General features: G+C 36.8%; 1 protein-coding gene across 2 annotated transcripts in view; it reads left to right on the top strand.

Moving 5' to 3' along the window:
• Window positions 1-25404, top strand: part of BLTP3B (bridge-like lipid transfer protein family member 3B) — a 100360-nt gene that overhangs the window by 72217 nt on the left and 2739 nt on the right. For both annotated transcript variants that reach the window (XM_007503264.3, XM_056798692.1), the window contains exons 10-19: window positions 18-200; window positions 612-730; window positions 3002-3143; window positions 9538-9731; window positions 12043-13532; window positions 14416-14582; window positions 15402-15544; window positions 16259-16409; window positions 19706-19962; window positions 20691-20799. In XM_007503264.3, the coding sequence (XP_007503326.1) occupies window positions 18-200; window positions 612-730; window positions 3002-3143; window positions 9538-9731; window positions 12043-13532; window positions 14416-14582; window positions 15402-15544; window positions 16259-16409; window positions 19706-19962; window positions 20691-20799 (2955 nt within the window). The remainder of the gene's footprint in view (window positions 1-17; window positions 201-611; window positions 731-3001; window positions 3144-9537; window positions 9732-12042; window positions 13533-14415; window positions 14583-15401; window positions 15545-16258; window positions 16410-19705; window positions 19963-20690; window positions 20800-25404) is intronic.

Here is a 25404-nt window from a genome sequence, read left to right as displayed (position 1 = left end):
TCTATTGGTATTTGCAGGAGACAGTTGTAGTCACTGGATGCATTATAGTGATGCCACCAAGACCAAAAGTGGATGGGCCAAAGAATTGTTGGATGAGTTCAGCTACAACGTTGAAATGCTTAAACAGGCTGTGAAGGATCATAATGTCGAATCTCCTCCCAAATCCCCAACACAGGCTTCCCCTCAGCACATCCCAGCAGGTGACAATATTACAGGGTTCCATTACTACAATATTAGATATGAATAGTCACATTGGTCCTCTCTCCATTCTCTCTACTTAATTTCTAAAAATCTATACTCTTCTCAAATTAGAGACTAAGAAAAAAAATCCAACTAACTTTTACTATATATATAAAATCTAGAGTAGAATTTTTCAACATCTGCAATTCTGTGGAATCTTTTGAAGGATGTAGTCCTAACCAAAGTCTTGGAAGAAATCCTCTCTGAACTTTGGGTGTGTGTAGGCTTCTTGTTTAAAAGAGACAGAATCATTTTAACTATAGATGTTTTCTACTTCAGACTTCTAATACTTCTGTTAATAATAAAGGACAATGCTATTTACTGTAAAAAATATTTTTGTAGTACATTTTAAAAACTTTTGTTTCTTATAGGGAAAGAGTCAGTACCTAAAGGGATTACTAGAACTCCTTCTGTATCATCTCTGCAATCAAAAGCTAAACTAATGTCTAGTTCTGTGGTGGTTAGACTTGCAGATTTCAATATATACCAGGTATGCTCTGTGTTTTTTCAATGGGAGAATTTTAGAGATTCTTATCAATAGCTCTGGGAAACTAATATCACCATTTTATTTAAAATGAAATATTTTGACTAGGTCTGCCTAACATGGATGAATTTAATAACTTAGAATAATTCTCTCCATCCATTTTGCCCCAAGCTACTTCTATATCTCAGCTCTTTCAGATTGTAATTGATTACTACACTGAGTCCTTGAGTTTTTAATGATATATATTTCTTGGCAGTATTGTTCTTATATAAAGTTTCTGCTTCATTTATGACCTTCAATTCATGCAAATTTTCTAAGTTCTCTTTCAGTGTAGGAATTACATTCATATTTCACAGTTTAGCCTTTCCTTAATGGATAATCACCAATTTTGTTTCCATTTTTTGATATAAGAGAAAGGACTGCTGAGAATATTTTTTGTCCATGTGGATACTTTTTCTCCTTTCTTAGATCTCTCTGGGATATAAGCCTCATAATGGTAACATTGAGTCAATTCATATACATAATGTATTGCCTTTTGGGACATATTTAAAATTACTTTCCAGAATGTTTGGATCACATCACAATTTTACCAACAATGTATTAATGTACCTTTCTTTCTATTGTCCTCCCAGCAACTCTCATCTTTTTTTCTTTAAATCATTTAATACTCCCTTAATAGCTATTTATGGGCGATACAGAATTGTTTTAATTTTCAATACTCCAATATTTTATGATCGGGATTATTTTTATATGGTTATTGATAGCTTAGATTTCATAGTTTGATGACTGATTTTTCCATATTCTTTGACCACTTAATCTTTAGGAAATGACTTTTGTCCTTGATGTTTAAATTAGTTCTTTTTTGGATCTTGTATAACAGACCTTTGTGGCAGAAATTTCCTGCAAAGATTTTTTCCCCCTTTTGATTGTTTCCCCTTTTAGTTTTACTCGTATTAATTTTGTTCCTATAAAAATTCCTTTCCAATTTTTATATTCAGAAGTTTTCATTTAATCTAATATGATCCTATCCTATCCTTTGTTAGGTGATGGACTTTTTTCTGTCCATGGTCTCTGAAATTATTTCCTTCCTAGCTAAGCAGTCTCTAATTTGTTTATGACATGATCTTTTCTATCTAGATCCATTTAGAGAATGTTTTAGTATATATGGTAGATATGTTTTCAAAAACTTTTTGCCAGCCTGCTTTCCAGTTTTTCTGTTGAGTTTTTGTTGTAAAGCAAATTTGGATCCTACTTGTTTAGGTCTTTGAGTATAGCAAACACTTTGATACTGTGTTCTATTGCTTCCATGTGTTGGATATCTAATTTAAAATTTAAATTGATTTAAAAAAATTTTAACCAAATAATTTTGATTACTGTTGTCCTGTGTAGTCTTCTTTCCAACTATTTTTCACATTTGCTTTGAAATGGCTATTCCCTTGCCTTCTGTTGTTCATATAAGATGACCAAATGCCCCATGAAAATGATGTTTCTTGTTGTCTTTGGAAACTCAATAAAACTAACTCCATCAATTCTTTTGTTTAGTCCCCCTATCCCCGAAACTATGAGCAACTTTTTTCTGGTTTTGTTTATAACAGAAAAGTCAAGACTGATAAAATTAATTTCTCTTCAAAAAGCATATTATTTGGTCATTGTTAAGGGCCTTATATTTGGGGTATTAATGACCAAATTAAAATTTATAAATGGTGTAAAAATAATGTGATTATTTGCATCTCCTCTTACTTTTTCCAGCATTCCTACATGGTCACTACAGAAACAGAAATGGAAGATCCATAGCATTAAGAGCCATTCTATATTTTTTCTTTTTTAAAAAAAAATAGAGGAGAAAAACTGATTTACCAATCTTTAGTTTCGAATTTTTGTCACTTACATGCTTGTTGCTTAATCTTAATTTTTATATATTACTCTCTTGGAATTTATTGGATTTAATCTTTAGTGACTACATCTTTCAGTTGATGTGGTGAACAGTTAATGTTATCATGTTATTTCAGGCTCATCTGGAATGTTTTCCAAAAGATTAAGTTAAAAATTAAATCATGATTTCTTTTGACACTTATCTCTTGGGTTTTGAGAGAAACAAAATCCTTCTTTAAAACCATAAATAGATCTTTTAAAAGTTGGGTATAAGAAGATTTTTTTCTTTTTTAATAAAATACTTTGTAGTTAAAGTGCTTTGAGTTTATAGGTTCTATTTGGAAAGTATTTTATTCATTTATTTTTTAAAATAATGCCATTTAAGCAGCTTGGATTCTTTTATAGGTCTCTACAGCTGACCAGTATCGATCTTCTCCTAAAACCATGATTTCCTGCAATAAAAAGTCCCTCTATCTTCCACAAGAAATGTCAGCTGTTTATATAGAGTTCACAGAATACTACTATCCAGATGGCAAAGATTTTCCCAGTAAGATTTATTTTCTTCTATTTCATAACTTATTTGGCTCATAGTTACTAAGCTTCTGAAGATTATCTGATAAAAAGTGCTGTGTAAATTTGGAGCATCAAAATTGTATTTTCAGAATAAATTGAAAATTGAAAACTTTAATTTCTCTTTTGTAAAATCCAACTTAATTTTAGCTACTGAAAAAATGAATAATTCAGAATGAATGTGGAATATAATAAATACTAATTTTTCGTGTTACTTTCAAACCAAATTACAAATTTATGGCAGGCAAATTTTTATCCTAGCATCATATTTGAAATTTAAGAACTAATAATACATATTTTTAAAAAATAAAGCTTATTCCATAAAGGCAGTTTTAAAATTCATAACTGAGCTGCTAATTTATTGCATATATGACTCTTTCAAGCTAAATTCCAAGAATGATGCTTTATAGTTGTTCATACTTATAGGGGCCACCCCCTCCCATATTGAAGTTGACAATATTGACATCAAGAATTGGGAACAATAGTTTATGGGAAACCGTTTTTATGTTTTTCTCATCTATGGCAGATTTGTGGATAAGGATTGCACCAGACAGGAAGACTGTAATACGAGATGAGGGAGAAGTATTCACATCAGTGATCTCATGTATCTTTTTGTATCTTAGGATGGCTATTGACCTAGCTCTCTTTTAAAAACACTGTCACTCATTTTACTCAGGTGGACCCAAGTTTGGAAAGCTAGGTTATGTAGTTTTTAGAGTAGTTGACTTAAGTCAGGAAGATCTGAGGTCACTTCCTGCCTTAGGCCCCTTGTTTTCATCTGAAAAATGGGGATGATAATAGTGAGGATCAAATGAGATGACCTATGCAAAGCACTTTGGAAAACGTAAAGTGCTCTATAAATGCCAGCCGCTATTATGAACAAAGATGACAGTTTAGACTTCCACTTATTATTTTACAAATGAGCTTCTGCTGTACAGCTCTATCAGAATAAAAGTATAACAGGTGGGGCTGTGAACATGGACAAATCAAAACAACACATGAATTTACTTTATTTGAGGTAGTCATCCATACACAGTTCTTGATAGCTATATCCTTGCCCTTTTTTCACCCCAGCTCAAGCCATTTGTTATTTAGAGTTTGCCTTAATTATATTACATTTGTAGATTGTATAAATTCTCTCCACTAGGAGTTTTCATGGACATTTCATTTGATCTTCACTATGACCTTTTGAAGTAGAGAGGAAAAGGGACTATTGGTTCTAATTACAAATGAGAAAAGAGAAATAGGGATTATGAAGCTTGCCTAAGATTACCTCACCGATTATTTAAAGAGATGAAGTAGAACCCTTGCTTCTTAGCTTCTTCTCAGGCTTTCCCCCCATTAATTCTGTAAATGAACACACAAGGAATTCAGCATTCCCTTTTGTACAGCCCACTTTCCTTTAAAAGGCCCTGAACCTTGGGTATGACAGTCTCACATCACTAAACCATTTTTCTGTTAAATTCAGCTTTTAATTCATTAAACATTTATTAAGTCCATACCACACGACTGTGGTAGGTCAAAGATGAAATTTCAAAGACAAATTCCTTAATGGTAAAAACTCTGTAGGATGTAGGGATAAAATACCTTTGTAAATAATGCTTTAAAAAGATTAGATGATGATTGAATACATAGAAAAAAATGAGAGTGATCTGAGAGGTTCAAGGAAAGGGGGAGATAGATAGATAGATAAAGAGAGAGAGAAATAAAAGATGGGAGAGAAAGAGATAGGGGGAAGAGAGAAAGCCCTAAGGGAGAAGAGAAACAGTAGACAGATAGAGAAGATTTAAACCTGAGCAGATAAGGAAGAAGGAGGTATCTGAGCTATGCTTTGAAGGAAGGGAAGGATAATAGGTGTACATATGAGAAGAAACCATTTTGGGCACAAGGAGAGGAGCAGAAAGGTGTAGAAGGGGAGAGAAATTTAACAGAGTGTTTTTGTCTCAGTAATATAGACTGCTTTGACTAAAGCATTGAGTGTGTGGTAGAGTGACATGTAGTCAGATGAAAGGTATTCTGGGACTAGGTTGTAGAGGGCCTTGGGTGTTCAGTCCAGTGGCACTGAAGCTTTTTGAACAAGAGAGTACTGAGATCAGACTTGTAGAATAGGAATATCAATTTGATAGTGATGAGAGAAAAGTTTTAGTGTGGGGATTAGAGATTGTCAGTCCAGCTTACACCATGAAAATGTGCAGAGGTTGTATTAGGGAATTACTCTGAGAGGGAGATGGTGAATTAAATATCAGATCTGCCAACCTCCTCCCTTCCTTCCCTCCTCCCTCTTCTTCATCCCTGTTCCCTCTCCTCTCTCCCTCCTCCCTTCCCCCGTCAAATTAGTTCTACAGTTGGTATCACTGGAAATCTGCTTTGAATGAGTATCTTGATATAACAGACAGATAGCTCTCTCTTTAATAACTTTAAACAAAAGGGCTTTATTTAGGAGAAGGGGAAAAGTAGGGGAGTTGAGGGGAGAGAGGGTTTGAGGTTTCCCTAATCCTAAAATAATTTCCAAGTTGGAGGATGGTAGAATAGAGTCTAGATTTTGGGAAATTGGTCAACAGGTTTGAAGATTCAATCACTAGAATATTGTAGGGAGAAACCAGACAGCAGCACTTTTCTGTCCTTCCTCCTTTCTGTCCCAGGGGCAGGAGAGCAAGTTTCTTCAGTTTGGCTCTCCTTCTTCCTTTGTCTCTCCTTCTTCAACTGTCCTTTCCCAGTCACCATTCCAATTTAGAATGTCCTCCTTGATTGACAGTTCTGCAGTCTTGCTTCTCCAGCTCTACTACAGACTTTTCTCCATTTTCTCTCATCCACAACAAAGTCTAAGGTCTTTTTGGGAAAATTCTCAAAATGAATAGCTAAGTGAACTCATGTAAGGGCTTCAAAAAACAGATATGTGATTTTTACATTCACTTTTTTAGTGTAAAGTATACCATTTTCCAATATGAAACATTTTTTTTGGTATACTTTGAAGTGAACTTACATCGATATTTATTTTGGGAAATTTCTCAGGAAAGACTCCTTAAAAATACTATTTCTTCCCTGTAAATAACTTAATTTTCTAAATATCTTTTTTAACAAGTCAGCATATGTCTGTATGCCTGACAATATGGTCCCTGTCTCCAAAAATTTATACTGGTTGTGCAGATAAAACCGAGCTTAGAGCATATCAATCAATAAACATATGTAGTAATACTACATAGATTTTTTTTATGGGTTTGTTGTATGCAGAGAAGTGTAATATCCACGTAAAGAAGACCCTAGAGCTACCTTCAAGGAGGTTACAGCATAATAGGTGATAACAAGAGAGGAGCATTGTCACAATAATATGAATTAAGTTTGATTAGTACATGGAAAAGTTGTGAGTGTGTTGCTGGCAGAGGTTTTTCCTTGGGGCAGTCAGAGAAGGCCTTATGAAGGAACAGAACAGCACTTGAGCTGAACCTTAAAAGATATTTGAACAGGCAGGAATAGAGGAAAGCATTCAAGGCTTGTTGGTATCATGAGGAAATGCAAAAAGAAGGGGCAAGACAAATTTAGGGAAATTTAGCTGCAATTCAGAAGTCATGGAAGGGACTTAGTGTTAAAGCTGGCAAGATAAATTGGAGTCAGATTATAGAGGGCCATGAATGCCTTTGACCAGTTTTATCCACAAGATGGAGAGTAAAGAGTTTTCAGAACAAAATAGTGTTGATATTACTTCAAAAAGATGATTTTATTGATGGTCTGTAGAATAGACCGGAGTAGAAACCTAAGAAGGGAGGCCAGTGAAGATGGTGTTGTAGTTGTCCAAGGAAAAGGAAAGGAGAGCTTTAAAACAGGGGGTTCAATGGGAATGGAAAGAAGAAAATAAGAGCTGGAGATAAGTAAATAAAAGATTTCATTCTAGATTGATGCTGATTCATTAATATTATCCTCCAAGTTATTTTGGAAAGAGCAGGTTTGGCTGAGAAGAGAGATCATATGTTAGAACACAAATGGTTGAAGAATGAGTGAGAGATGAAGTAGAGGAGATAAGTATATAATTTTTTCTGAGAGTTTGGTGAAGGAAGGGAAGAATGATCTAGGACAATAGTTGGAGAGGATGACAAGGTTTAGTGAAGGATTTTTGAGAATAATTTCAGATAGTGATTAGTGTTATGGGAATAGAATCCACTTCTCATGAAACAAGCTAGGCACAAGCTAACATTTAATGATTAGGTGCTAAATTTAGTGGTATATTAAAGTAATATAAAGAATTTCTATAAGGACTAAAGTAGTTAAGTGGTTTTTTTGGAGAATATTGTCCTTGAGTTGAGCCTAAAAATGGCGTAACTGGATTGGGAGAAGCTGAGATGACATGGAGATGGAGGTGGCAATTAGCATGATGTATTCATGGGGCAATGAAGAGACTAGCCCGTTTAGGAAGGCATTTGAAGAATCTGGCAAGGTATGGCTGCACAGATAGAAAAATGGGACCAGAGGGACAAACATGGCACAGTGGAATTGCAGACATTATTCTACCCTGTTCTCACCTTATGATCATAGTTACTTAACAAATACTTGATTAATCCTGACTGAGTTTTTGCTTCCTCATCTGTAAAATGTGACTATCTCTTGTCTACCTCACAGAATATTTGTGAGGATCAAATGAGATCATGTGTGCAAATTCATGGCTAAAGCACTATGGGAATGTTGTGGGGAGGCAGATTTCTGGAGTGTGAGAAACTTAGGCATCAGAGAAGAATGAAATGATGAAAGCAGTGGAACATTAATCCAACTCTGCAGAATTAATAGGTTCACTTAATTCATGGGTATATCGGATGAATTGAGGGAGGAGAGACTGACAAAAAAAGAGACTGGCCTGGGGCTTGGAATATTCCAGCAGTAGGCTACAGATATAATAAGAATCTTGTCTAGAATGATGTCAGTGGGAACCATAAGCCTGCAAGTTTGCTTAAAAATACCTAGTGCTAAATTAAAGCTTCCTCTTCAGTTTGGGTACCAACAGTTCTCATGCTAACAATTAAGTGAAACCAAGGGGTATTGTTTAAGGCATTCATTAAGCCATTTTCATTATGAAACAGTGTTCAGAAATGTCTAAAAACTTTGCAAAAATTAAGATCCTCCTAGGATGAACATTTTTTGTACCAAAAGCCATTCTGCCCATTCTGGCTTAATGAAGCATATGGTCTTTGACATTTCACCACCTTTTCTGATGCATATTTGTATTTGCTCAGAACAAGGGTCAAATTTATGTTGATTTTCTATCATAGGTAGATTCTCTGTTCCTTTGCTGTTGGACAAAAAGCCCAGTTCTTTTTCTCAGTGAATCAACATGTTAGGGCATGTTGTACAGGGAATTATTTTTCTTGAATTAGCTGGGAGAGATTGAGATTGTTTGGCACCAACTGGGGTTCAGAGATTAGTATCCTTAAAGGTCTTATGGATAGTGCACAGGACCGAATAAGAATTCTTACTTTGAGAAACTTTAACTTCCAAGGATTCTCAGGCATAAATGTTTTTAAGAGAGCGCAAATTCAGTCCTCATTAAATAGAACCAACTTTAAGCAGAGGGAAGTGCTAGACCTGGTAGAAATGAATGGTTTCTGTTTCACTCATTTGAGATTGGCATAAAAACATCATTTGAGAAAAGCTGTGAAGAGTCTTGCATGATGGATAGACTTCAAAAAATGGATGCAGCAATTAGGAATTCTTTCTCATGTCCATTCTTGGTTCTGCTATTTTGAGTGGGTTGATAAGATTCATCTACTGAGAATGCTTACAAGGAAGGAGAGGCAGGTGGATAGAGAGGTTATCTGGAAGGTGAGAAGACCTAAATTTACATCTTTCCTCTGACTCATGATAACTCTGTGACTGGCCAAGTCAATCACTTCACTTCTTGAGGCTGTAGGCATGACCGCAAGATTCAGAGTTGCAAAGGCAGGACTGACCTGTTTTGGTAGAGGGAGTTTCCTTAACTGGCAGGGTCCCCTATATCAGGTAAACCTATGGGTCCAATTTCCATCTCTCTAGGGAAGGGTTGAGAGCAGCTTCCAGAGTATTTACTGATAGGTTGCTTGGCAGGAATGCCTTTAGAGTTTGTCACCTTTGGCTTTTGTTAATAGTAATAGCTAACATTTATATGACACTTTAAGTTTTCATGTTATAGATGAGGAAACTGAGGCAGGTAGAGGTTAAATGACTTACCCACAAGGTCACACAACTAGTGTCTGAGGCTAGATTTGAATTCAAGACTTCCTGACTCCAAGCCCAATGCTGTGCCACCTTATTTTCTTACTACTCCAGTGCTTGTATTCTATTTTCAGTGAAGATTATTCATGATTTAGAACTATCTATTTCACATTCATGTTTATTTTTCTTCTGCCCAGTTCCATGTCCCAACCTTTATGTCCAACTGAATGCACTACAGTTTACTCTGGATGAGAGAAGTCTTCTCTGGTTAAATCAATTTGTTTTGGATTTAAAACAAAGTCTCAATCAGTTCATGGCCATGTACAAGTTGAATGACAATTCAAAGTCTGATGAACACGTTGATATTCGAGTTGATGGATTAATGCTTAAGGTACTGTATGATGCTCTGGTGATAAGAAGACTGCAACTATCCCTCTTGAAATATAGTGCACAAAACAGGAAATAAGGTCTGATTAAAGGCAAGGGGAAGTATAATCAGATTTCCTTCTTTGGGGTTTAGTGGAAAGAGCACTAGACTGGGAGAACATTTCAGATTTGAATCCTGACTTTGCTTATCATCTTGGTCACATAAACTCTTTCATCCTCTGGAGAGTAAGAGAGATTGAATTCTAAGCTCTCGGAGGCCCTTTCTAGCTCTGAATTCTGTGATCCTAGAACTAACACAATTTGAACCTCACAAGCCAGGAAAAAAGATTTAACCTTCAGTATTATCACTTCCAGAATTTCATTTACTTTCAATGGTATAAATTTCCTCAGCTGTGATGCTGATTTTCATTTAGCAACTTTATTTCTAACCTTACATTTCCAATCATCATGGAAAAATTGATGACTAGTATACACTTGCCTCAGTCCCTTTGTTTCATTTTCTAACTGATTTTTGCTCATTTGGCTATTCTCCCATTCAGAGGTGAGCAGGAGGAGGAAGATGTGAAACTAATTAGTCTTCTTGCTTACCAAATCTGATTTAAATGTTCTGGCTTGAGATGAGTTTTTAAGGTGAAGTTTTAAAATTATTTCAAGGTTTCTTTCTTTCATACTCATGTCCAATTTTTATGACTAAGGAAGAGATTCATATATATATATATATAACCAAAGTTTTTGATTATAAAATTTGCCAATTTATCCTCCTCAATATTATAATATTTGAACTAATGTTTCAAATGTTAACAGGAGGCAAATTCCAGAGAGAGGACTGAAAGAAACGGTGTCATTTAATGAAGAGTGAGGAGCTATGGCCTTAATGTTGACATTAATGCTCTCCATGTCACAGAGGAGGCAAATGTCTTTGATTTGGAGTCTAGAAGAAGCTTGTCTAGTCATGGAGAAGCAGGCTTTCAAGATCATCTAATCCAACCTCCTTTTTGTGGCCAAGGAAATGTGAGATCTTGAGCGGATGTGCATGGGGGCTCTAGAGCTTAGAAATGGCAGAGCTAGGGGAGGACAGTCTTCTGGCCAATTGTTCATTGCTTATCCTAGCATGTCAAGTGGCCTTTTCCCAGTACATTATCAGGAGACAGAAAAGAATCACTTCAGGGATTTTACTGAGACTTTTGAACTAAAGAAAATTCTATATGAATTATTCTATTTAAAAGTTTTCAAAATGTAGTTTGAGATACTGAATTCAATCTTGGTATCATAGGATCCCAAGAGATTATATACAATATAATATTATTTCAGATTATTGTACATGTACATACACATGTGTATATCTACATATATATTTGAACACATGTGTATATATATATATGAGAACATGCTCACACACACATATAAAAGAGAATGAGAAAGAATCGAGATAACCCCCTCATTTTATAGATGAGGAATCTGAGACCCAGAGAAGGAAGTCACCTGCCCAGTGACTAGGCGCTATTAAGTTGTGAGAGGTAGGAATCCATTCCAGGGCCTTTGACTGCAACCCATGGGCTCTGCACTCCATTGTAGCTCTTGTCCTGCTTTGCAGCCATTCTAAAGGTTTTAGTCTATGAGCATTTGCAAAGATGAATAATATTAAAAGAAATTAGTCTCTAGTGTTGATTGATTTGCCTTTTCTCCTTTCCATTTCCATTATGAATCATCTATAGAGGACCCACCTAACACTTGGGTCACAGAATTTTGAAAAACACAAATTGTAAAGAAGTTCTCAGCATCTGACATTTTTTTTATACTGTTACATGCTATCTATAGAAAAAAAGTATGAAATACTAAACAATCCTAAAATATATAGGAAAATGTCCTTTATGTTGTATAATTATTATATGCTGAACATAACAACTAGCATTTATATAGTACTTTATAGTTTGCAAAAGGATTTACAAATGTTATCTCATTTTATCCTCAAAAAAATCCTATAAGGAACATGTTATTGTTATCATCTCCATTTTACAGATGGGGAAACTTAAGCAGATATAGCTAAGGAGACTTGCCTACAGTCACACAAGTAGAAAGGTCCTGAGGCAGGATATGAACTCATCATTCTGCTCACTGTGGCCCCAACTAATTGCTTCTCACATAAGCAGTGAGATTAAATTCACATTTCATGTTCTAACAGCAAAGAGTAAAACTGATTTTTTTGGTGAAACTTTTAGGAAATTCTCTTTTTAGCTAAGTATTGACTTTGATAAGTGAAAATAAATTTATGCACTTATAGCTTTGACTAGATAATTTTTTTTTTCCTCTTCTAGCTTGTCATTCCCTCTGAAAAGAAATCAGAATGCCATCAAGATCAACCACGTGCAGTTTCTGTTCAGAGTTCTGAAATGATTACCACAAATACGAGGCATTCTCCAAACTGCCGACACTCTGATTTAGAAGCGTTGTTCCAAGACTTCAAAGATTGCAATTTTTTTAGTAAAACATATACCAGCTTTCCCAAGTCTTGTGATAATTTTGAGCTCCTACATCCAATCTTTCAGAGGCATGCTCATGAACAAGATACCAAGATGCATGATGTTTATAAAGGTTACGTTACTCCCAAGCTAAATAAACATACTCTTAAGACATCAGCAGCTACTGATGTCTGGGCCGTGCATTTTTCACAGTTTTGGATAGACTATGAAGGAATGAGAAGTGGGAAGGGACGACCAGTGAACTTTGTTGACTCTTTTCCACTTTCCCTCTGGATTTGCCAGCCCACCAGATTTGCAGAGTCCCAAAAAGAGTTCCAGTATTGTACCCCAACATCTTTAAACATTTCAAAAAGTGACTCTAGTGACCTGGCTAGTCGCCTCAAACGCAAAAAACTCCTCAAGGAATATTACAGTGCAGAGTCTGCCCCTTTGACCAATGGGGCACAGAATACATCTCCCTCTGAGGCCTTCTCTGCTTCCCTTCCTCCCCATCCTTCCTCAGATGCTGATCTTCATGTCTTGGTTCACATCCAGAAACATGTCAGTATGCAGATCAATCACTATCAGTATCTGTTCCTGCTTTTTCTCCATGACTCACTTATCCTGCTTTCAGAGAACTTAAGGAAGGATGTTGAAGCAGTGACTGGCAAACCTGCCACGGAGGCATCTATTTGTGTTGGGATTTTACTTAAAAGTGCGGAAGTTGCTTTGCTGCTCCACCCATTAGATCAAGCCCAGTCATTTAAGTCTCCCCTCTCTGAAGGCCAAGGCCCAGTGGTCCCTGATGATTCACCTTTGGACAATGGAGAAACACTGAAATCCAAAAGGAAATCTGTTCCTGGTGTAACAGATCATGTTAGGAGTTCAGGAGTTAATTCTATGGCAGATAATCGGTCCATGAGTGTTGACCTTAGCCACGTCCCCTCCATGGATCCATGCCTTTTTAAATCAGCCAGTGATACAAATCTGCAAAAAGGGACATCTTCTTTGGAATCATCTGATAAAAGCTTAGGGAAGATAACTGAAGATGAGGGTATGGGACATGTTTACAGAAGTGGAACAGAAGAAATTCTTACTGAAATAAAGGACAAAACCTGTTCATCTTCCATAGATTCACCTAATGTCTTAGACAGCAAAGAAGATTTGAGAACTTTGTTAATCAATAAAGATGATGAACAAAATATATTTTCAAATAGTTTAATGGATAAAGCAAATGGAACCACAGACTCCTTGATCCCAGAAATTGCTTTACTCTCTCAGGAACAAGAGATAAATAAAGATCAGGCTTCCACAGTTAGAATGTTTACATCCCAATCCTCTTTGAGGTAATTATTCACTATTGAGTTCATTTAAAGAATAGTAAGAAAAATGTTTTCAGGATCTAAATCTGTCATTACTATTGATCAGTTAGCACTTGGATACTATATACTTAAGATAAATCATAAATCTGCAAATATGAAGGTGCTTGGTGAACTCTTTCAATCTATGATGATTATTACGAAAATGAAAATTAATTCTTATAAGTGAAAGTTTGGTCATAAAAATCAGAAATGACATTTCAAAGATCATTTTGGAATATCAGTATTGAATATTATCTGCTTTTTTTTTTAACCCTTACCTTCCATCTTGGGATCAATACTGTCTATTGGTTCCAAGGCAGAAGAGTAGTAAGGTTATGCAATGGGGGGTCAAGTGACTTGCCCAAGGTCACACAGCTAGGAAGTGTCTGAGGTCAGATTTGAACGTATAGCCTCCTGTCTCTAGTCTTAGCTCTCAATCTACTGAGCTACCCAGCTGCCCCAGTATCTGATTTTTTAAATTTTTCTTTAAGAAAAAAAAAAAAGAGTTTCAGAGGGATTCCATCCCTAAGTCAAAGAATAAGATGTTAGCATATAAAAGGTGCAGCTTCCATTTTAGTTTACTTTCTACAGTTAGCCAGCATGCATTTTATCTTTCTCCAACCTCCTCTTCTTCCTGACTTGCTTTTGGACTATTAGTACCTTAACTTAATGGATTCCTGGGTAATGGCTAAAATATTTGTTATGAATGTTTTTCAAATGTTTTTTGAATGTTCACTATTTCTTAAAGTAGCTAATTTTTAATATCTTAGGATAGTATAGATATTTTTTGTTTTATTTAGTTGTAAGAAAACATGCTAGAATTCCCTTACTCATAACAATTCCTTAATATTTTTACATGTTTAAAAAGTGGAAAGCCTAAGGAACGCTGCCCACCCACTCTGCCTGCCTTCTCTGTTTCTTATAAGAACATGAAGAGAAGTCCATCACAGGTCTCATTGGATGCCATTTCAATTGACAGCATGATGCTAGAAGAACAACTTTTAGAAAATGATAGCCATATATTTTTGGAAAAAGGTAAGACCACCTGTCTTAAGAAATGAAATGAGCATTATTTTTCAAAGTGTTTGGCAGTCATGCTCCCAATACTTTCTCAGCCTGGATTAAATTTTGTGATTGTTTCTCTGAGGGAGAGGGAGAGAGGTGAATATTTAAAACATCTCCACAAAACTCATAGGTTATAATATAATGTGAAGGGAAGAGATGCTCATATATGTTAAAAGGGAGATTTATAAAATTCAGTTACATGTCCTTTTAGGAATTGTGATAATCTTTATCACTAAAATAAAAAAAAATACTTGGTACAGTCTCACACTCCTTAGAATGAGAACCAGATGTGATATGTGTCTTCAGTCACAACATGGGGAATATGGAAATATGTATTACATAAAAGCATTGATATAACCTATATCAGACTATTGTCTATGGGAGGGTGGGGAGGGAGGGAGAGAATAGGAATTGCAAAATGTCAGAAAACAATAGTCATAACTTGTTTCTAAATGTAATAAAAAATCAATTAAGGAAAAAGAATGACAATCAGAAGACATAATTTCAGTATCTAATTTTCAATATAGAATTGTTACATATTTTACATAAATTTACATAATTTTTATAAAAAATGTGATGTGATGTCAAATAAAGTGAAAGTTCTGAGTTAAATATAGAGAAATAGCAGTGTGACCTTGGGATAACATTAAAGGTATAGAAAGTTTTGGGGTATTTTTATTGTTAGAATACTTGAGTGATTTTTTTCATTTTTAATGTAACTGTTTTTAAATATGTTTCAAGTATAGAAAGTGAACTTTGTAAAACATTAATTCAATTCTCTTAATATAGGTATTGAAGAGATCTCACATATGAATTACCAGTACCCATTAGAAAATACTAATGTTGGTGCAAAGATTCAAAATTGTGCAGAGTCCTCTCCAGATGCCGTCAGTACAAATTCAGAGAGTGCTCAAGAAAGTCATGAAGAAATGGTAAACGGTTTGAGGAGATTCTGTAGAAGCAAATGCACCACTAGCTCATCTTAGCATGTCTATTCCAGAATCTTGAAGCTCCTCCTGGGGACCCGGCATACCCTTTGGGCATGAAATCAATGAGGAATGCAGTTTGACTTGTGCAGCAGGGAGGTTCAGTCTTTGGCCTCTAAGGCATTAAAGCTTGCTCTTGTTGGAAAGAGCTCCTTGCTCATTTACCATGTGCTTCATCCTTGAGTCATGTAGTTCCAACCATTTCTGATTCTTGTCCTTTCTTCTCTACTGCCTTGCTTTTACTTTTCTGCTTCCAAACAAAATTCAAAAAATCGTAGAGACCACAGGTCTCTCTCTATGGGAAGTTTACTGTGATTGGAATTGTGGTAATAATGGATTGTAAAGAAAGAACACATAGATCCAATTTTAGAGCACTTTTGGCCAAGGGCAGAATTCTTTTGGCAGATTAAGAGAATTGCACAAATCAGGTCTCAGCAAGAAGTCTCATGAAGCAAGGAACTAGATAATTAAAAAAAAAAAACAACACCAAAAAAATCCTAATCCTTATGATCCTAGAATTCCTTTATTTTCTCTGTTTTAAGTGAATGAAATGCTATTTTTCTCTGTTCCCTTATGTATAGAAAAAAGTTATTCATGGCTTCCTGACCATTTATCTTAAGTTTGGTTCATTGCCCTCACTTGATTTGTGTTTGTTAACAGATGTCAGTTGTGGTGTTTAAAATCACTGGTGTTAATGGGGAAATTGACATCCGAGGGGAAGATACTGAAATCTGCCTTCAAGTAAACCAAGTGTCTCCCAGCCAACTAGGCAATGTCAGCATTCGGCAATATCTTTGTAATCGTCCAGTAGGTAAGAGCATACATGATCAGCAGTTCTTTTTACAGATGATAGCTTAAGAGAAATTACATTGCTTGGTTTATGCATTATGGCTCAGTAGAGTGTCTTTCTTTGACACAATTAGAATCAAGAAAGCCTTTCTATTATTTTCATGGCAGAAGTACTCATAGAATATTGACTTTGATTTCTAGTAAGACCACGACATGTTTAGTCAATCAGTTTAGATTGTTTACTACTTCCAAAAAGACTACAGCCTGAGTTGGAGAATTATTCTAGAATTAGAATAGAAAAATAACGTAATAGCAGTTTCATTTTCTTTTATATATGATTGTTATCTCTCATATGTTCAGAACTTGTCTTTTTTTCCCCCCTTTTTAGTCTTCACATCCTTTTATATGATGGGTCACTTCTGGGAGAGGATAGTGGTTCCCTCTCATTTGAAAGAAGGAAAACTGAATTCTCAATGTATAAATTTCTTAATATCCTGTAATGCAAGCTTATGTCTGCCACCTCCTTGATCAAAGTGCCCATTGTATATGCTACTATGATGGGTGGTTGGAAGATACATGTTCCCTAACCACTTGATGCTTCCATTTTATGCTGAACATACTAACTTTAGAGAACTGCAACTCACTCTCAATTTAGATTTAAGCCCCCAAATAAACAAAGCTTGTGAATATGAAAGTGAATTATGATATATTCTTTTCAGAGCTAATATAAGCTTAGATCTTGGCTCACTTCAAGAAATTGCTCATTAGATTGGAAGTATAGATATTGAAAATGACAATGTTATTTTCTATTATGTTTTTAAAATGCACTGAGCTGCGATCTTTTTCCTTGCTGTATACACAGAATGCTATATCTGGTACATTACATGTTGAAATAAATTCAGCCCTGCATGATATCAAATAAATATGTTCTCACCATTCATCCTGGGAATTTCAGGTAAATGTGCCATTTGTCTGTAAGACGGCATCCAAGAGATGGAGAGCATGAGGCTGCCAGATTCTTTTTTGCCTAGGCAAAGCAGATGAGAATGCTTGAGTTGCTAAAATCCTCATGGAGTTAGGGAAGCCAAACCCAAACTGTAGGGATACATCAAAACAGGGAAATTACTGAGAGTCAAGTTAAATGAGTGTTTAGAAAAGGGAGAATGTAGGTATTTGAAACCTTATTTCTCCTTCTGGATCCCATTTGCACTAACATCCATATAGATTATTTACAGGTGCCCAAATTTCCTTTTAGTTTCATCTTTTTTCCTACCCAGACCCATCAAACTTGCTCTGTTGCTATAACTTTTTTTAAAGAAAGAAGTATCCCAGGATGCTTTGTTCATGAGTTATATAGTGAATACTTACTAAGTTACTCAGTGAGCAATAAGTTGGTATTCTCAGGTGATTCTTTGAGTGTAAAAGTATAATTTGTGGTAAAATAGCTTGATGGGCTCCAAAAAAAATTAGATGGGCTTTATTGACAAAAAGAGAGCCTAAAGCACATCTACAACATATTGGGGCCTTAGTTAGCCAGAGCAGCCTATTGCAAAATCTGGTCACAGGTCACTGTGACCTCCACTAAGGGAATTCACTTACCAGAATGAGCAGAGGCCCTTTGTGACCCAGCTACATGACATGGATTTAATTGACAAATATAGGCATATTAGAGATAATCTTTATAAATATTTGTGGGTTAATTGTAGCTAGGCTCCATTATACCCCAGTTAAAGGAGAAAAGATTTTGAATAATAGAAATGTATTTATTTGTCTAAAAATAAATGTGATTTTGATTGCTAAAAGTATTTCTGACCTTCAACTACCTAATGAATCCTGTGCTTCGTTAGGTGCTATCAAGCCAAATTAAATTATGGTGAAACATTATGTTTGATGTGAATTGATCTCAGGTTGTTAGAGATAAGTAACTGCTGACATTTCCCCATATCTTTGATTCAAGAACCATCATATATTGATTACTTCCTAGCTTTTTCACATTGCCTCATGCTTTCTTTTATATTCTACTTTAAAAAACTCCCTCCTGTGCGTTACCCTCCCCCCAAATCTTAGGGGCTTGAGAACTATTAGACACCTCGTATTCTTTTTTTTTTTTTTAACCCTTACCTTCCGTCTTGGAGTCAATACTGTGTATTAGCTCCAAGGCAGAAGAGTGGTAAGGACTAGGCAATGGGGGTCAAGTGACTTGCCCAGGGTCACACAGCTGGGAAGTGTCTGAGGCCAGATTTGAACCTAGGACCTCCCGTCTCTAGGCCTGGCTCTCAATCCACTGAGCTACACAGCTGCCCCCCTCTTATTCTTTTTAAAAAATTCTAAAATGTCTTTTCTTTCAGTGTTAATTATTTATTCTTAGAAATTGAAGTAGTTATGACTTGAACTCAATCTCAATGGCTTCCTAAATTACTTGATTTGTTTTTGTTTTTTCCTGCTTTGCCATGAGTTTGACTCCCAGATTTTAGGGTGTAGGTGAAGGTTCCTTAACTTCTCCTGTTCCTCTTCCTGAGGACTAAGTGCCTCTCCTGAGAATTATGCAAAACTCCTAACATTCCAACCTCTTCTTTCACTTCTTTACTCCTGCTGAAAGAAAATTCAGTATTATTAATTCATTATCATGGATTTGGTAATTATGTGTTTCCTATCATTCTCCTGCAGTCCACAAGTGATTGTCATGGAATCTTATTGACCCCTGCCTGACTTCAGCATTGCCTGAGGTTGTTGCCTTTCCCTTATTGTAGGACCAACGGGTATCCAAAAGCCCCAACAGGCTTCTGGGGACTCTTTGGAGATGAATTTATGAGTTGATTTTGACTTCCCTGCTGCCTATGTTATCCATTATTATGAACATCCACTGTGTATCCCATACATACAAATACACATTCACACACCCTGAGCAATTATTAGCAATATTTCGTGTAATGTTTTCAGTTCATGTATTTAATCTTTTATTGCAGCTTCTTCTATTTTAAAAATAGAAATAATTCAGTAAAGAAATGGGGGCAGGGAGGGGTGGAGATTATGGCAGAGAGTTGCCTATGAAGTGTTAGAGAGAGGGAGGGAAGGAAGAAGGGGAAGGGATTGAGTGTGTTAGATCTCTATGTGTCTGTGTATTTCTATAAATTATACCAAATAATAGTCCTTAGATTATTAGTGGTGATGAGGGAGGAGTGAAATGAGAAATAAAATTTTTTTGTATCTATTACTGATTATAGTAAACATGGCAATTATTCTTTTGTGGAAGAGAATTGGAGATGTTTTTGGATGCTGATGAGTTCTCTAACCTCCTTCTTTTTATATTTTCTCCAGGTTCAGATAGGAAAGCTGTGGCTATTGCTGCCAAGTCCTCACCTGAGATTACACTGAGGTTTGAAAGTGGCCCTAGTGCTGGGATACATTCCTCACTAGCTGCAAAAAATGGATTTCTGCAGTGTCACATAGAAAATTTTAGCACTGAGTTTTTAATGTCTTCTTTGATGAATATTCAACATTTTTTGGAAGATGAGACTGTCGGGAGAGTTATGCCAATGAAAATACAAGTTTCCAATTCAAAGATAAATTTGAAAGTATGTGAACAAATTATTTTTTCTATTTTTGACATGTTCTATAGATACAGGGCTAGCCTCTGAGTCAAGAAGGCCTGGTTTTAGATCTTTCTGCCTTTGCCATGAACAGGCTTCCTGACCCCAGGCAAGTCTCTTGAAATGCCTCAGGCTAGTCTGAAGACTGAGTGGCTGCTGATAGGTAGGCAGCATTGCCTTGGCAGAGGAAGTTTCCTCACCACAGGTCCCTACATCAGGGAACTCCCTGATCTGGCCCCTTCCCCAAAATTTTAGCAATATTTGGGGAAATGTCTATTTTTATGGCTTTGACTTTGGTTTTTCCTGGTTCTTCTCCCCACCCCAATAATCTTTATCTTCTATCTTAGAATTGATATTAAGTTTTGTTTCCAAGACAGAAGAGTGGTAAAGGTTAGCAGTAGGGGTTAAGTGACTTGCCCATGGTCACATAGCTAGGAAATGTCTGAAGTCAGATTTGAACCCAGGACTTCTCATCTCTAGTCCTGGCTCTCTCTCCACTGAGCCACCTAGCTGTCCCATTCCTGTTTTGTTTTGTTTTTGTTTTTTGATGAGACACCAGGGTGAATACAATTGTTAGCTTCTTGGGAAACAAAATATAAGATGTTACATCTCAGTTTCCTCATTTGAGGAAAATGTTTGTTAAAAGAGCATTATTTTACCATGAACTAAATTCATAGCAACACCATGAAGATTTTTCCTTTTCCTGTCTATAGGATGACAGCCCACACCGTGACATTGTAGCCCCTGGCTCAGCCCCTGTGATGCTACATATTGATCATCTGGTGGTAGAGAGACAAGACGATGGCTCTTTTCATGTCAGAGGTAGGCAGGGAAACTTTGAAGGAGTAGGGCTGCCGGAGGGGAGAGTTGTTTTGTTTCTACTAGTATGTTCCAAGCACTTGTTCTGTGTGCCCTCGTGTGTGTGTGTGTGTGTGTGTGTGTGTGTGTGTGTGTGTGTGTGTGTGTGTGCTCGTGCGCGCACGTGTGTGCACAATTCATAGGGAGGTAGCAGGTGCTGCCTTAAGTTAGGGGCCATTATACCTACCAAGAGATCTCTGCTTTCCAGTCCTACCCTCAGCTGAAATTTCTCTTTAAGATTGCCAACAATCTTAATTGCTAAGCCAAGTGGCCTTTTCTCCAAGGGCCTTATATTTCTTGCCCTCTCTACTGGATTTGACACTGCTGACCCCCTTGGCCTCTCTCATGCTCTGTTCTCCCTGAGTTTCCATGACATTCTTCTTTCCTATGTCTTTCTACTGCCTCACTTTTCCTTCTTAGAATTGTTTGCTGAATCACCATCTATGTCCCTTTTCTTTGTACTCAAAGGCCCTCTTTTTCTTTTAGCCTTTCAGAAATCGCATCAACTCCCTTCAGATCAATGATTACCTCTGAACATATTCTCAAATTTACATTCCCTTCCTTTTTCTCTCCCCTAAACTTGAATTCTGAATGCCCCTTCGGTGTCTCCAATACATGTCCAAAACTAGAACTCATTTTCTTTACCCTAAATCCATCCTTCCTTCACATTTTTCATTTTCTTTCCAAGGGCACTGATTTCTCTGTTCTCATGTAGATACACAACCTCAAAGTCATCTTGGACCTTTCTTCCTACATGCATTTGTTTGCCAGATCCTTTCCATTTCTGTCTGTTCCTTTCTCTCCCTAACAAGCCTTCAGCCTTTGTTCAGGCTCTTATCACTATTTTTTATTGAATTATTTATTGTAAGAGCTTCCAGACTCTCCCCTCTATCCTACCTATCTAAGGCAGGATACAAAGCTACCAAATTTATTTTTCTAAAATGTCAGTCTAATGTCACAACTTCACTGCTCTATAAGCTCTGGTGGCTCCCACTTACTTCTAGAATAAAATATAGGCCCATCTTGGGCATTTCAAGCTCTTTTCTGCCTCTCTGTCCAGGCTGACTGTAAATGTCCTACATTTCAACCATATTGGCCTTTCTTTATATGATGTTCTTCCTCCTGCATCAGTGCTTTCTCTCCCAGACTCTCTGTCCTTCACATCTTGGCATGATCTCTCTCCTCACCTCTGCCTGGCTAAAGGTCCAACAAAGTTGAGAACCTTCTACATGAGACATTTCCTCACCCTTCCTCCTCCAGTTTTTAGTGTTCTTCCTGCCCTGAAGCTGCTTTCTCATCACTTTCCTGTGTAAATGTAGTTGACCTCAGTAGAAGCTCTTTGAGAACAGGGCCTCATTCCTTTTGCTTCTTTGTGACTGGAACCTGACAGTCCCTGGGGACAGTAGGGGCTTAACACATGGTTACTGACATGACACTACAATAGCAGCCACATTCATCTTTCTGTCCCCCTCTCTTTTCTCTCTCTCCCATCTATATCTATCTATCTATCTATCTATCTATCTATCTATCTATCTATCTATCTATCTATCTATTGTGACAAGGAAATCACTTTAAAAGACTGATATATATTAATTTAAGGTCGCCAAGGAATTCAGCTATGTAATTCCTAAATGAAACTAAGTCAGCAGTCAACCTTTTATGGAGTTTTTAATTACAAACAGGAGGAAGAAAGGTATTAGAGATAAAGAGAGAGAGAGAGAGGGGAGGGGGCAGAGGGAGAGAGGGAGAGAGGGAGGGAGGGAGAGAGAGAGGGAGAAAGAGGGGAGAGAGGGGAGAGAAGGGAATAGGGCTTAAATACCCCCTCTGTTTAGGCTGGGCCAAAAGGCCCAAGCCCTTAGATAGCTGAGGCAAAGAAAAGAGATCAGTCCCTATCACTCATGTGACCAAAATGGAGAAACAGTCTCAGGGGCCTCCACCTTCAGCTTCCTTCAGAGCAAGCTTCTCCAAGCACAACCTCTCAGAGCAAAACCTCTCCAACCTCTCCTCAGTCCTCAGACCTCTCCATCTTTAAGGAAACCATCCAAATTCCCTCCCCTCAGTTCTCACATCTACCAATCACTGTCCATGTCTTCCCTGTGCCAATGGTGGCTCTAGCTTAACCTAGGACCGCCCAGAGGTCTGTGGCTTTGCACATGTCTGTTGAAGGTCATATTCTCAAATAATTAAATTTTGATCTATGCTGCAGCCCTTCCTAAATCCTGTTAGGACTGAGGAGGGTGGAGATTGTATCAATTCTAAAATCAATCATGACTCAAAGAACTTCCTGTTCTATGCTTAAGCATAGGTCAAAGCCCTTTCCAGTGTTTAGCAAAAGGTTTCTGTCCTAAAGTAATCTTAAGTAGGGAGGAGAAAGACCCTCCCATGCCAAGGGGGTTCACATTCCAATAGACTATCAGTAGGAAATTTTTCAAGTATGAAATTTCCCAATGGTGAAATTTCCAACATTTATAAGTCTAAGAAATTTTAAGGTTTACACTATCTATCTATCTATCTATCTATCTATCTATCTATCTATCTATCTATCTATCTATCTAATCTGTCTACATTCAAATGTAGGTAGATATCTATCTGTATGAGTTTCTAGTCCTGAAACAGGTTATCTACCAATGACATATGTTATCTACAGGGGTGCCACAAATAACAAGTGTGGAAAGCATTCATTCTGAGCCTTCCACAATCTGACTTTCCCATGATTCTCTGTGTCAGTTATTCACTCAGGTTATTCATTAATTTCCTCTAGGTTGAACTGTTTGCTTTTCTCCTAACATATCCTTCAGGACATAACTCACGTCTTCCATGAAGCCTTTCTAACCTATTGTGAATTTTTCCTCTTTGAAACTTCTTTACCTTTTACATATTATTTTGTATTGCTATTCAGTTTGTATTTGTGTGTGTGTGTGTATACATATATATGTATATGTATATAGGCGCTCCCATATAGCCTGGCAAGGTCCTTGATTATAGTATCTGTTCCACCACTCCATTTTTTTACTAGTGACTTTTGCTGAATAAATATTTGTATCTGGTTGATTCAAAGACTACTAAAAGTGATAAGATTTTAGGAATGAAAAAAATATCTTTAAAAAACCCAAAACTTAGCAGATTCCCAAAAGGCTGAGATGGCCTGGTGGATATGCAGAGTTAAAGATTTGAATGTGGCCAAGAGAGATTTATTTAGAAAAGTGTCATGATGGGATTTTTTTTCTTCAGTAGATTTCCCTTATATTTCTTATCTGAATTCCACAGTTCAGTAGGTGAAAGGCTGCTTAACTAGTTGGTAAATGCATCTGAATGTACCTCAAGGCAAAAATAAATCTCTTCTGCACAGGATAGATTTGCATAAAGGCCCATAGGGAATATGGTATTTCCATATGGAAATACAGACTTCATTTTATCTTTAATATTCCTTGACTCTTCTTACTCCCAGGTAGATAACAACTCCACCCATACTAAGGGAGAATGGCTCTCCATTTCCCTTTTGTCAACATTATCATATATATCATGCACCTCCTTTTCTTATATCTTTTGAAGTAGAAGCAGGATCATATTAAGGATTTTGCATTTTAGAGACTAAATGCCCTCCTTTTCCACATCTTTATATATGACAAAATTTTAATTATATAAGAATGTGTTAGTCTTTGTTTTATATAGGCAGTCCCAATTTTTCACTGCAATGCATTCTTGGAAATAAAGTTATAAAATGAATTGTGCAGATTGTATTTTTTTTCTGTAAGAACAAGTTGTTTCTTGATGGCATCAGACTCAGTGGACCATTGATTTAAACCACTCTGGCAGATACGTTGAGCACTTATTAACAGTGCTCAAAGCAAGATTATTTTTATTAGTTGCTCAGTTCCTTTTCTTTTTGAAATTCATTACTAGAAACTCAACATTCGCAACAAGCGACAACAAATCAAACACAGATTAAATCTTCAGCTTTATGTAGTAATAGATCTGAGTGGATGCTCCCTCCAGGATACAGATTATAATCTATTTTTTTGGCCTTTTTTTCCAGTTCCTCATTGTATTGTGAGGGAGGCAAAACAAGTAAGGAGCACATATTAAGTGCTCATTATGTGCCAGACACTGTGCAAATTATTTGGGATACAAGTACAAGCCCCCAAGGAGCTTCCAATCTAATGGGAGAAGACAGTCCACAAAAGGGAGATAGGGAGATAGGAAGTAGGTGGGGTGGGAGATGGAGAGTGATAGTGGCCCCATACAGCAGTTGTGGCAGTGGTATTGAAGGTAGTGGAAGTATGGTATTGTAGGCTATGGTCAGGAAACAAATGGAGATGTCGGGAGGAACTTCTCAATGGGAAAAGGGGCTTGCCTAGCTTAGGAATATTCTTAGTGAGAAGACTGTAGCCACTGGTGACATCTGGCTGATGGACCATTGGTTTGAAGCTGTATGGCAGTTCTAGAACATGACTGCAACAGAGCAAGCGGAGGTGACTGACTCCCAAAGGCTCTGGACAGGTTCTGCTCACCTCAAAAGGCTTGGAGTTTGTGTCAGCAGATCGAGGGCCAACCTGAGCATCATTGCCA

Source organism: Monodelphis domestica, chromosome 5 (genome assembly GCF_027887165.1).
Source record: "Monodelphis domestica isolate mMonDom1 chromosome 5, mMonDom1.pri, whole genome shotgun sequence".
NCBI lineage: Eukaryota > Metazoa > Chordata > Mammalia > Didelphimorphia > Didelphidae > Monodelphis > Monodelphis domestica.
This window is presented reverse-complemented; position numbering and strand designations above follow the sequence as displayed.